The sequence below is a fragment of the Trachinotus anak genome, unplaced genomic scaffold, assembly GCF_046630095.1.
Source record: "Trachinotus anak isolate AG129_WGS33_773 ecotype Australia unplaced genomic scaffold, CSIRO_AGI_Tana_v1 ptg000010l, whole genome shotgun sequence".
Lineage (NCBI taxonomy): Eukaryota > Metazoa > Chordata > Actinopteri > Carangiformes > Carangidae > Trachinotus > Trachinotus anak.
Window position 1 is genome coordinate 9,161,795 of NW_027273861.1, and position 14,444 is coordinate 9,176,238.

Below are 14,444 nucleotides of genomic sequence, written 5' to 3' on the forward strand. Positions count from 1 at the left end.
TCAGCTATTTCTAACAATAATTTATCTACTGAGCAGCAATCAAATGTTGCAAATTGCTATAAATGAGACTTACAAATGAAATCCATTACACATAACAGCAGCTCAGGCAAATGGAAAGAGGAAGTGGGGAATGCATGAAATAATGTGAAGGAAAGCAACACAAAAACACAGACTGACTATTGGAAAATGTTAAGAGGTTAAAGTGCCTCAAAAAACAACAAATATCGCATTTGTCATTATGTCAGTACAGGATCAGTATGTGTCATAATGGTGATGTTGACCTTTCATCCTGTACATCACAGCATGTCTTTTTCTTAATAAGACATGTTAGACAGAATCAAGCAGATGACTGCTTAAAGACAATTAAAGAATAATGTGAGTCTTTCACAAACTACAATAAACAACTTATTCACAGATATTGTTCAGATGTTATGGTCTGTGCATGTTAGTAAGGTCAAAGGGGCATTCACATAACACTGACTAGGTACAAGACTTTACATAAATAGCTGTCAGCCATCACAAATTGAGTAAATGTTTATTTTCAGTATGGACGTCTCATTGTACATGATGCAACACAACAGTGGAAGTGCCTCAACTCACTTTAAAGGATGTTAGGATGTCCATTGATTGAATGGCCTTGATGTCAATGACTTTAATACTGAAGGTTAACTGTAAGTTGACCTCCAACTCTTGCTCACTGCTGAGTTGGAATGATGTGATAAAGTTTTATAAAATAGCTAATGTCAGAGAGCTTGCGTGTCACAGGACCCAGCAGACAGAGTGGCCCTTGATCTCAGTCCATTCTTCAGTGAACTGACGTGCTGAACTTATTGAGTGGGCATACGAAGCAATGAAGCACAGGGAGCTACAGAGAGCACTCCTGTTAATGATGAGTCTATTCAGCTGGAGGACACCTGCCATCGATTCAGCATTGATTTCCATCTCATACACCAGACTGCACATTCATCGCTCAGGGTAGTGCTCAGGACTGTATGCGTACCTTGTATGACTGTCTGTGTAGCTATTGTACTCATTGCAGACCAAAATTTTATAAGTTTGAGTTTATACTTAAAGTTTGGACGAGAACAATATACAGTTATGTATCGTCTGGTTATCGACTGTCACAGCACAATAACACCAATAGATGGTGGCGTCATGAATTCAGTCTATAAGAATAGAAAGGAAATTGTTTTTCTTGATGATAAAGAGTTATTTAGAACAATATAAAAAGAGGAGGCAAAATTAATGAGCCTTGAGGACCACATTTCCCATAAACCAAGCTGCTTCCTGCACAGCGAGGAGGCTGGTACTTGTTAGGATGCCATGAATCTAAAAACCATGAGCATATTTTCCACTGCTTTAACAGCAGTATTACTCCCATTTAATATGATGCCTTGGTCATATGCTAACAACTGTATATATTAATTCAGCTAACTGCATCTTGAAATTGCCTGCACTGTAATGGCTCATAGGATAAATTCAGCCTCATGTACATTTATATTAAGTCCAAAAGCACAACAACAGCCATGTATATACATATAGCCATGTTATACACACCAATCTGCTGCTCTGAGTTTGACTTTTAAAATACAGATACTGTTCTATAGTATTTATATATTTATGCTAACCGAAACAGTATTTCTAGAGAAACCAAGATCACCACAGTGTTTTGAATGTCTCAGCTCTGTTATACTCAAAAAACAATAAATGAATAATACAGAAAATAAGTAATAAAGGCTTGTCTGTGAAAGAACTAATTATAACGGGAGCAGATCAGAAAACAGAGATCTTACTCAAATATATTCATAATAAAGGAATTGCATAATAAATACCTTTCTCTAATATAGGCCTGATTTCAATAAATGCCTGGCCTATGTCTGAAATCATGCCCTCTTGACTAGATAGGACATTCACTGTCTGCTATTTCAGTGTATAAATTTATCCAGTAAATAAGTCCCACAAAAAACCCACAACGACACAACTTTCTGCGAACAATCCCACAATGCAATGCACTGCATTTTGTAGATGTGAAAAGAATTTGGTGACTCAGGAGCTGTGAGTGATGACGCATTTGATAATTTTAAGTAAGTGTCTGAAATCTTAATTTACTGCTCACTACTGAGTAAACTATTGAGTGTTTATTGTATAAGGCAGTGATTTTCAAAGTGGGGCATGGAGACCTTCAGTGTTTCCCAGCGAAAAGGGGAATAATTCATTTTCACTACCATTCCATCCATCAGTAACACAATGACAGATTATATGAGTATTTTGGTCCTGGGTTTCAAATTCTTTCTGTAATAAGCAAAAATCTTCAGAGATGGGAAGCCCTGGAACAAAATCATATCAAACGGGGGTCCATGGTCTAATTTGTGTCTGTTTAGGGGTCCTTGATGTGAAAAAGTTTGATAACCACTGTCACACCGCGGTGAGGTCAAGTTGGGTTTTTGTCCTGTCTCCATGCCTTGTCTTGTCATTTCCCGTTTTATTTTGAAAGGTAACTCTCCTCTCGTTTCAGGTCACTTGCCCTTCCTCGTGTGACTTGGTCTGATTGGCTGTTGAGTGTTTCCACCTGTCCCTTGTTACCATGTGTATAAGAGTCTGCGTCTCCCTTTGTCTTGTGCCAGTGTGTCGTCTTTGTCGATGTCTGCGTGCGGTCACCCTAGCCAACCACAGTCTCGTCTCAGGCCTGTATCCAGTACCATTTGGTTTATGTTCAGCTTCCTCCTAGGTGAGTGCTTTTCTGTTGTAAGTCTCATAGCGTAGTGCCTCCAGTTTTCAGGAGAGTTTTTGTTTGTTCGACTTCTTTTGTTATTTCTTTTGCCTCCGTAGCGGGAGTGATTTTCTGTTTCTAGTTAACGTTTTCATCTTTTGTGTTTTCCTCCGTTAGTGGAGCGATTATTATTTTTGTACCTTTTGTAGCCACGCTTCTCCCATAGGAAATTATAAGAGCTAAATTTCTTAGCCTTCTGTTACTTGGTCTCGGAGGATTCAAATCTGATTTTGCAATAAAGACTTTTATTGAAACAATCCTGCATCTGCGTCCTGAGTCCTAGCCTGGTTGTGACAACCACTGGTATAGGGAGATATGAATAAAGGCTAATGTTTGAGAATTTACGGATATTCAACTTCATTTTTGATTAGTCAACTGAGTCCATTACCTGACTCCACACCTCACATATCAGTCTCAGTAGGGGTATGTGTGGCTTGAAGACTGGCTGGACTGCTACAACATGGAAAACAGAACCTGGAAGGTTCATCCTCCAACAAAAATGTTAATATGCTTCCAAATGTCAAGAGGGCTTGAATATTAAAGGGTGGCATTTAGCGCAGCACTGCCACACAGAATTTAGTCTTGCCTGTCTCTCTGTTTATCACCTGCTGTCTCCTTGTCTTCAAATCCCATCTCTTCAACAGTGCCCTGTCCCTCTCTTTAAATAAAAAAAAGTTTCCTTGTTGTAATGTCGGCAGATACAGATGATACTGACATGAACAGATAAAAGCAGAGAAAGGGGGATTAGAGGGAGATGTGGCCTTTATTATGCTGAGAGACCACAAGCACTTGGATGTGCAGAGAGATACTAACACAGAAATTTATATAACATTTACAGGAAAAAAGGAAAGGACAACAGCAGTTGTGAGACAGAAGAGTGGAAACTGTATATAAAAGGACTGAGACAGGATAGATGGTGGTGGTGTTCAGCATGATTGTCATTATGATGAAGAGTAGCATGACAGTATTGACAGACAGCGAGAACAAAGCAGACAATGAGGACGCCGGTGTTCACAACGATGCCAGTAATGAAGGCGGCGTAAGCGAGCACTTGATGTTCCAACGTGACACTATTACCTGCTGGAAGAGACCTCCTGTTGGAAAGTCCCTGCAACGTGAAGCGTTTCCTAGCGTTAGCAGCCGAGTTGCCTGATTGGCTGGTGGAAGCATCAACTGAGTGGGAAAGCAAGAGGGAGCTGGAGTTAGTAGAGCAGGAAAAGATGAGTAAGAGTAGGCCTTGACCATTGTTTGAAAATGTTGTATATCGATGGCAACATAACTGATTTTCAGTACAAAAATCAAAGCAATACTTTTTTTGGTAAATAAAAATCCTAGCTTAGAACGTTGTTCCACGCTTTATTTAATTGTTTTGTTACTGTGTTAATGTACAAGAGCTCTTTATGTTTAAGGCTGTAACTGTGGAGCTATCACTCTATTTGCCAACTCTTAAAGGTTTCCTCTGAAGGAGCACTTAAGCAACCCTGCTGTTGGAAAATCTTTGAGAGCTCCCATGTGTTTGATTTGAAATAGCTATATAGAAATAGTTTCTGTGATGTGACTGGTTTTAAGTACTTTAGCAAACGGTGTAATCTATGGTCAGTATATCAAAGTCTCATATTTTCTTATTGAGAAAATGTCTCAGTGTCTACAGAGTTAAAACTGTTTACACTGTCCAAATAAAACATAAACTGTCCTAACAGTTTTCTTAAGATCAGGAAATATCTAATAAAAGAAAAGCTAAACAAGCCTAAGACTTTAAGCAAACAGTCAATGTCAAGTTTTCATACTTTTTTCATGCTGAATGCTAACATTGCTAATATACTAGTAATGGTAGTAAAAGTACTGAGTTTCTATACCCAGGCCAAAAGGAAAGGGAGACAGAAGGTGTTAAAAATGTTATTAGGTCTGGTTATTTTTCAATCCAGAGTTTTATTTAAAAGAAAATTCTTAATTAAAGATCCATTTACGAGCTTTTTGGAGCTGCCCAAGAATACCCAACTGTTGAGGAATGTGAGAGAGAATAAATCAGGGTTTTGGTGAAGAAAGCATATATACACATAACTATAGCTATGAAGAGAAGAAGTAGCAGCTTGTCAGCAGCACAGAAGGGACATATTCACACAAATCTCTCATCCTATACTTTAGAGTGCAGACTCGGGTCGTTGAAGGGAACCCAGTCCTGGAACATGTGTGCACACAGAATAGTTAACAGCTGTGATAGCAGGGGTGGTATTATTTTCACCTTGTAAGTGTGTGTGTGTGTGTCATCATGGCATGATGTGGTCCTGAGGCACCTACTGTAGCAGGAAGTAACACAGAGGTGGTTTGGCAGGTGTATTTGTCTGTCTGTCAGTGGACAGATATTTGTCACCGCAATAGCGTCACAACTGTGCAAGATATAGTCGTGAAATTTTACAGGTGTGTAGATGAGATCAAAATGAAGTTTGGAACCACCAGGACTCTTCCCAGAGTTGGCTGTCTGGCCAAACCAAGTAACCGGCAAGAGGAGCCTTTGTCAGGGAGGTGACCAAGAAGCCAACCATCACTGTAAGAGTTTCGGAAGTCCTCTGCAGAGATCGAAGAGCCTGCTGGAAGGATAATCATCTCAGCAAGACTACAGCAATCAGGCCTTTGTGGTAGAGTGACAAGACGGGAGCCATTTTGAGTTAAAGGCACATGACAGCCTGCTTGGAGTTTGCCAAACTGTATTTAAAAGACTCAGAGTGTGAGGAAAAAAGTTTTTCTTTTTAGGCAGAACTCCAAACACGATTTCTGGTGAACACCAGGCACTCCTCATTACCTGGCTAATACCATCCCTACAGAGAAACATGGTTGTGGCAACATCATGCTATGGGGGGGCTTCTCAGTGGCAGGGACAGAGTGACTGGTCACAATTGAGGGAAGGATGAATGCAGCTATATACAGAGGTCCTTGAAGAAATTTGGTCCATAGTGCACATGACCTGAGACTGGGGCTTTTCACTTTTCAGCACGACAATGACTTGAAGCATACCACCAAGACAACGCTGTAGTCTTTGGGACAAGCCTAAGACTGTCCCTGAGTGGCCCAGCCAAAGCCCAGATATAAACCCTAAAGGACATCTGTTGAGAGACCTGAAGATGGCACTTCATAGACACTTTGCATCCAATCTGACGGAGCTTGAGAGGATCCGCCAGGAAAAATGGGATAAACTGCCCAAATCCTGGTGTGCCGAGCTTCCTGATTTGGCCTGCTTACCAGCACAGTTGCAGCAGTAATTGCTGTGACACAGCTCATGGAGGCAAGTCATGTGCATTAAAACCTTTAGTGCTTGACTGAAACAATTTGTCTCAAGAATCACACTTCTTCTGAACACACAGACATGATACACATATTTTTAGATTTAGCCAAACTTAAATTTTCCAGGAATATCATGATCTCCAGGTATGTGATGTTCTTTGTTAATAAACATCCATATATTGATTTATAAATTGTAGGAAAAAAAACACTCTCCTTATAATTCTGTAACTTTCCTGAGAATATTCAGATCTTTAAGTTTTCTTTTGTATCAAAATAATATAGTGACAGTTGTCACCTGAAATGTCATTAGATAATGCAGCATGCCTTTAATGGTGCTAATTTCGCAAAAATATTAAATAAATATAGCCTGAAAAAAGAACAGACTGAATATATGACAGTTTCTAAGTTCTTGTTTACATCTCCCAAAGCATTATGGGAACTAAAACCTAGAGCGAGACAATCCCCCAAATAGGAGTAAGACAAAGAATAATAATAGAAGTGATAAAGCCCATCAATATTAACTTTTTCATGTTACACTATTAACCCTGTAATGCCTGACCCCAGAAATAATGGACAGAAAATTCTGATTTCTTGAATCTGGAACCTTTATTTGGCCCTTTCACAAAATTTGAAAAAAAAAATTACAAAAAATTATTTGCATATAGGTTTTTCCAAATTTTATACACGATTTTACTACATACTAAAATGCAAAAAATTATGTAATTGTAACTTGCTTCAATAGATTAAGTGTTCATGTTAGAATATTACTAAAAATTTCAAAGAAAATGTCACTGGAAAATCGTAAAAATCGCAATTTTCTTTACCTTGATCCAGTGAGTTGGGAACTATCTGAAGGTGGCCAACTTGGATTGTCCCATTTACTGTGTTTGAATTGTTGTAGTGATAAAGGTATCCACCAGGGGTTGGAAGACAAGTATCAGATTGGATACAAGAGGGTTTTGAGTGAAGTTTTTACCATAAGGTGATACAATACGTCTCAGAAATGCTTGTATCAAATTTGATGCATTTGGCATTATAGGGTTAATCATTCTAAAAAAGGAGAAAATAAAAAAGAACTTTTAAAAAGGACAGAATGGCAGAGAGGAGAAATAGAGTTGGAAAGAAGAACACAGAGCAGTGGATGAAGTACAGAGAGGACTGGAGAAAAAAGTGGCAGGAATGGTGACAGAAGAGAGGGAGATAAACAAAGTGCGAGTGAAAGAGACAGAGGTGGAAGAGAGAGACAGAGTAGGAGGTGTGAATGGATGCGAGGAGACAGGTATAGGTTCCGACAGTTGGTTTTATAATAGTGACCGCACACCCATTTGAGGGGTGAGACCAAAAACAACAACTGCTTTCAACTGTCCTTAACCTTTACCTTCATTCTAGCAGTGGTGATTGGAAGAGGTGTGTTTGTGTGTGTGTGTGTGTGTGTGTGTGTGTGTGTGTGTAAAGCTAATTTTGAGTGAGAGCATGGATGAGTGGAGAAAAAATGCAGACAAATTTTGTATGTGCTAGGGATACTTAGACCTTCTTTTGAGCATAATATAGAACGTGTAAATTGTTAAGTTCTGGCTTGGTGTCTCAGTGTGTACAGCTACTGTATAACCACTGCTCTGGACTCTCTGGCTTTCAGTTACCATCGTTAGCATCGTTATCACAGCTTGCTGTTAGTTCAACAAAGTTGAACTTGGTGCACAACATTTGTGCAGATTTAATTCAGCCATGGGAGTCAATCCTCTAATCACTGTGGTTCCACTGGAATTAATGGATTTTGCTGTGAAATTTGCTGGTGTGACCTTTAACACTGAGTACAGCTCTCTAATGATGAAACCAATGCAAACATAATTGAGTTTTAACTAAATGTTATGGGGAACAGTTGGGTGCAGGGGGTTCTGGGGTCCTGGGTCAAACTCTGCTAATAAACTGGCAACTGAGTTAATTATAGGGTACTTTATATTTTTGCTTTCCTCTTACTCCTCATGCTAAATACACTGACTCTAAAATAGTTTGCCGTCTCAATTGTTAGTAAGAGATACTAAAATACATCTGTAAAGCTCAAAGCTGTTTTAATACTATGGTAGCAGTAGGTTCTCCTGTTACTTGTATAATAGTCCTCTGTTACCCAATTTCTATGCAACCTTTCCTCTCTACCCTCTTAATCAGTGATATATGATGTATTGTCTGACTGGTACTCTTGGCTGTCAGACAAAATGAGAAAAAAACTAACATCACCTCCCAGAGTCCCTCTTTGCTAATTCTTCTTTGTGTGTCTGCATGTGCTGCCTCACCTGGCCTTGTATTTCTTTTCACATTGTGCCAAAGCAAACTCAACAATCAAAAACTTATTGGTTCACACTTCATTTCCCATTTTCAATTTACTTTACTTTCTCCAGGAGGTGATGAAAGTTGAGATGCTTTTGCAGGACTAAAAAAATATTTATAAATAATTTATTTTGGTTGAAGTCTGTTCTAAGTCAACAAATGACCTCTCACCTCTCTTCTGTCTCATATTAGGGCTGGGGTTGGTCCTCCTGAAGCCGGACTCTGGACTTGATGAATCAGACTGTCTCAGTGCCAACTTCCGCACATTCCTATTGGAGCAGAGGGACAGGTGAAATTGTTGTAAGCCAATGAAATGGCTGAAGCGGAATGTCAGCAACTTGATTTCCCACCATTCCCTTCTCCGCTGTCTGATGTTCTAATATGGGATGTTCTGACTACAAAGTGCAAAATCTGTAGGTGCAAATGGCAAACTTGAAGATTTCAGTCCTTGCTGATTTGGAAGAAGTCAGCCAATAATTGGCTATTCTCCATTGATCTGATTTTATGGTACACAAGGCATGAGTTTGGTAACAAAAGTGAAAGGCGTTGGTTATTGCTGAGAGGTTGGAGGTGTTGAGCCTGTCACCTGCAGAAATATTTCAAACTGATCTGCTGTAAAAAAAGATGCTGAAGATGACGTTTATCATATTCTCCTGATTCCTTTTTGATGAATGATAGTGGTAAGTGATATGCCTTTTTTAGCCTTTTTAAAAATATTGTAAAAACTTCTAAAATTCTGTTTTCACTTTATCATTATAGTTCATTGACTCTAGACTGACGAGGGAAAAAATGAAGACAAAGGATTTTGGTATAAGGCTGCAACATAACAAAATGGGAAAAAATATCTTAATACTTTCTGAATGCACAGTATATTGCAATACTGTTATCAGTGGGCTCAATCACTATTGTGTTACCTCATTTGGTGATAGATAGTGACTTAACAGACATTTATTAAAATAAAAAGCTTTGAGACTAGCACGTTAATGTTTTAGCCCCTATTTCAGCCTTTTAGTGTGCTGAGAGGAGACATTATGTCATGTTGTAGTTTATGAAATGAAGTTGGTTGCTCACCTCATTGGTGCTCCGTAGATGTTGAGCTGGCTGGCTTCTGTGAACACAACAGAGAAATTAAATTTTACTGTGCATCAAATGAGAATATAAACAAATGTGATTCATGCATTTCCTTCTTCATGAAACATTTTTTTTTTTTTTAAAGGGACCTATTATGCTCATATCTAGCTCTGTATTTTTATTCTGGGACTCCACTACAGAAGCTTTGCTGGATTCACAGTTTTAAAAAAAGGCCTTATTTATCTCAAAATGCCTGTTATGCTGGATGAAACAGACAATATAAGCTCAGGGCTCCTTAAGAGCCCACTTTCTTCTGACGGGCCAAAGTTCTGCAAGCCTACTGAGCTTCAGCGCAGGCAGCACTTGCAGGCACTGCCTAATCCTCTTCCCAATGTGGAGGTGAGACCAAACAGTAAATAAATTAATTAGTAATTAAAACGAAGTAACATAATTGATCCATCTGGCATGTTCGAGCCCGAATCCAATCTGGACTGTGTGAGGGGGGAGCATGAACATCACTCACCATCCATATACAAAAATGTTTCTAAAATGCGCTAAAATGCCGACTGGAGTATAAAACATCTGCCATCAGGAAATACTGAAGCTAACATTGCTAGTAAAATTCTTCTGTTGCCAAATGACTGTACAGTAGATCTACACCATAGCGTTTTCTATAGTAGAGAATAACTTAGCTGTGCACATGCTAGACCTTTTGCATGCACAAAAAGCTGTATGCAAACTAAAGGAAAGCATAACAAAAGCATACTATGGGTACTTTAAAAGTTTGAAACCTCCTGTTGTGTATATCAAATGTTTACTAGCTAATCGTCTTCAATCCTGCCTTTGCTGGCATTATTGGTTGTTTATCTCGGTGCATTACTGCCCCCTGTAGGTCAGTGGGACAGTGTGAAACCACTGGCTGAAATGTGTATTGGGTCGCGTGAGTGAATGTGCAAGCACATGTGTACCCTCGTGTGTGAACAAGACAGACAAAGCATGGCCCCACACACTTAACAACAGCTCCATAACACAACTACAGGTCGAAAACTTCATGTTACCTTTCAGGTTTGTAATCCTCTGTGTCCCTATATTAGTGTCTGCTCCTGTTGAATCTGTATTGCACAGGACATGAAGGACACAGGACAAGATAGAAGCTAATACCTACAATAGCACAAGGTCATTACACAGGTCAAGATATTAAAGGTCGCATATTATGGGTTATGAATATGTTTTTTTTGTTTTTTTATAAACTCAGATATGTAAATAGAAGCTGTGAAATAATGAAGTTGCTTATAACTGCCATTCCTCTAGCCCCTCAAAAACAAGACAGCCCTGCAGCTTTACAAGCCAATAAAATTTGATCTTCACCTACTTCCAAGGTCAAAGAGGTCAAAACTCCAGCAACACTTGTAGTAAACAAGAACTTTATTTAACTGACATGTTTTGGCTATAGGTAAGACAATGTAGACAAACTTTTGCTTATAAGTGTATGTCAAGGACAGAAAGTTTCGTAGTTGTGTTGAAGAGCAAAGATTTCACCATTTGGGCAGTGTTGACAGTTTTAGGTTCCATTAGTGTTTAAATGGCAGTGTGCAGCCAAACGGTACTAGCAGTAAACTAGCCGAGTGAGTGGGCAAGCAGGAGTCAGGGCGGATAGATGTGTGCTGATCAGTGCAGAGCTGGGTGAGCAGTATAAACTGTGAATATGGCTGCAGATGTATATTATGGTCCACATTTTGTGATAAAAATAAATTAGGCAGCCTTTCGAGCAAATAAGAGTTCATGAATTTTGTGTACATACATGCCATGTTTACCATGGCCTCCTGCCTTGTGAGTAGATGTGTGATTAGCCAATCAGAGTGTTTCCTGATGTGGACGGTTACTTGTGCCTCGCAGCAAATCTGCTATGGGTGGGACAATCAAGACTATTTTTTTGTTAACCATTACAGATTTATTTCATTTCATTTCATAGAGGCATGAATAGTACAGATATAAGTAAGTGTTAAAATATAAGAGCTTTAAATTACAAAGGAGGCCAAATAATACAGGATGGGTTATAAAAAAAAGAGCTAACCTGCAGTTTTTCTGATCAGCCAGAAAAGAAAGGTTATGGGTTTCAGGCTGTATTTTCAGTGTCTGACCTCTGGAGCTGTATTAAAGGATGACATCTTTTCCTCTTAGAAGCTTCTCTGATCCTTCCCCCTCCTTCCACTCTAACATTTTTAAGATATTTCCAAGCTTAAAATCGCCCAAACTGCTGTGTCAACTGTGTAAGCTGATTTTATTGGCTCTAGAAAGAAAGAGGGAAACATCAGAACACTGAAGTCACTGGGGAATCAGCTTAAGAGACCAAACCCATATCTAAACAAGAGGCTTCATAAATGCAACATTAACAAATCTGGCCTGACACAGGATTCTGCTGTCTGACAAGAAATCTCAAGAGAAGACTCTAGTAACATAACTGCAGACAAAGAGTCAAAGCTTTGCCCAAATGCACAGCTCACGTAAGTGAAATACCAAGCTCTATGCATGATCTGGCTTGACACCTCTTGTTCCAAGCAACCAATGAACCTGTTGCAGAAATGCAGAGTCAGCATGAAACCATTCAATATGCTATTTTTTCATTATGGATCTTGCTATGTTTTATTTATAAAGGTTGGTCACATTGAGGTGCGTGCAGTGATGTGCTATCTGCTTCACTACAGCTTCCTTGGAGTAAATAGTGCACATAGCTTTGTCTGTGTTGGATGACTCATTTTCATCACTGTATCTGAACCTCAGATTTCATCAAACAGGGAGTCCCACCTGTGTCTTTCAGCTCAGCTGCCTGCTTGTTCCACCAGTTTTCTCTATCATGTTAATAGAAAAAAGAGGATATGTTTTTGACGGTACATACCTTCATACCTTCAGGCTTTCTAAATACCGCAGAATACCATAATAACATGATAAGGTTGCCAAGTACAGTCCCTGTATAGTATGACACTTAGTTTCAGTGTCAATGCAAAAACGTTGACAAAATTATATAATTATATGATATAAAGTGCTATGTCATGTTCTCTTTGTCAAGCAGTATCCATTAGTTTGTGTTATTCATAATGATGTGAGAGAATGTGGTCAGAAGTCTCAGAAGCTTAGGAGGCAAGTCCTGAGAGTCAGAGATGCAGCATCCAAATAACATTTTGATTGTTCACAAGAGTAAGGTTTGATATGTTCACAAACCTACACAGGCACCAAAATGGCATAAAAACACCTTGAGTGGTCTCTAACCACCAGATGGCTATAGGGTTTTTTGGGCCTGATTTTGACTGGTCTGTCTCTGAGATATCTGTCTCTACCCCAACACAGTGGAGATGAATGGACCTTGACGTATGAGACAGGCTTTCACAATGGCATCAATGCTAACACTGTCATCCAGAGATTCTAGTTTGCTTTCGAGGTCCATACATTTCACTCATTAACCACAAGATTTCTCAGAACTATATTAAAAGCTTAGATTTAGTTGCACTTCTCTCCATTTGCACTCTCTCTTTGCTCATCCACACTTTCTGTTTCTCTCTCTCACTGTCTCCATGCCTATGCCTCTCTCCTTTTTCCTTGCTCTCTCTCTTTTTTCGGAGAGCTGGTTTTACAACAATATATATATATCAATATCAGCAAAATAACTTCCACCCCTGGGCCCATATTCTATGCTAAAATTCAAAATTTTGGACTTAAGGGAAAGATAAAATGAATTCAAGTATTTATCAAACAAGAATCCCAAGCAGACAGACAATCATTTTATTACTGATCTAAACATCCATTCTCTTCCCTGCTTCCCATAGTTGTGCATACACAGTGTTGTCAGTGTATGCCAGCAGTCTGTTACAATTTTAGATAATCTGGCTACACTGTTGGCTGTTGATCGTCTCACTACTTTTGTTCCTTGCCCAATCACATTGCTTTGTAGTGATGTCGCCACAGATCTCAGCAATTAGTTTGGTGAGTGCGACATTATCATTACTGATAGAAATGATGGCCAAAACTATGAAAATAAAACTCAAGTCTGGCATGAAAGTTCATTCTCGGCCTCGGAAATAGATTTACACCTTCAATAAATTGTCCACCCGCTATCTTTTTCAGCAACATCTCATGTTCATCTCCCTTCACTCGAGTGTGCTCAGTTGTCATGGAGATGAACATTCTTACGTTGACCATAAATTGACAAAAGAAAAAAATGGCTTTAAGTTTCAGAGGCTAGTACCATAAGTGGAACTTTGTTTTGTCTAAACACTCAAATGCTGCCTGTTGTTTTCATACATATCCTACATTAGTATATTGTACATACTATAATCCATCTTTTCTTCTTTTCTCTTTCTCATCACATTCGCACCATTTCTCCTTCTCTCTCCAGCCCACCGAGCTGAGATGACTGCTGTTCCTTTGTCATCCTTTTCTCCACCCTTCTTTATCCTCACACTTGCCCCTCCCTCCTTTCATGTTCATGCCTTCAAGTCTCCCTTCATTCCCTCTGTGCTGCCTCTTAGCCTCCATCTCCAACCTGAAAACCTCTCTTCTCTCTCTCTGTCAGTCGTTTAACCACCATGAATCATTCCAACCCTCTCTCCCCTTCTTTATCCATCAGGTTCCACCTCCTCTGTTCTCCTTTTCCCAGTCCAATTTCATTCTCTCTCTCTCTGTCTTTCCTCTACCCTCCTCATACGGAGTCACAGTTGTAAATTACACATGCACACAGACACATAGACGCACACACACACACACACTCACTGCCCTGGACTATCAGAGCCTCCTACAGCCTCTGCTCTCCAGGCTTCATGACATGGCTGCTGTGTTATTAGTCAGTCTGCTCACACAGACACACACACACGCACACACACTCTCGTCCCCCACACATACAGATGGGTTGTCAGTCGGGCAGAGTGTGTTGCGCACAGAGGGTGGTTTTCCTGTCAGTCAGGACCACAGAGTGGAACTGTGGATGGCTGATGGTTGTTGGTCAGGA

At 39.5% G+C, this 14,444-nt stretch overlaps 1 protein-coding gene across 2 annotated transcripts in view; it reads right to left on the minus strand.

The window, feature by feature from the left end:
• The window catches only part of mcf2l2 (MCF.2 cell line derived transforming sequence-like 2), a 124,370-nt gene that overhangs the window by 24,596 nt on the left and 85,330 nt on the right, over window positions 1-14,444 (minus strand). Inside the window, exons 26-29 of one of the 2 annotated variants that reach the window (XM_071487343.1) lie at window positions 10,504-10,557; window positions 9,446-9,482; window positions 8,546-8,643; window positions 3,848-3,943 (exon numbers count right to left, since the gene is read on the minus strand). In XM_071487343.1, the coding sequence (XP_071343444.1) occupies window positions 3,848-3,943; window positions 8,546-8,643; window positions 9,446-9,482; window positions 10,504-10,557 (285 nt within the window). The remainder of the gene's footprint in view (window positions 1-3,847; window positions 3,944-8,545; window positions 8,644-9,445; window positions 9,483-10,503; window positions 10,558-14,444) is intronic. The other variant, XM_071487344.1, reaches the window with a different exon arrangement.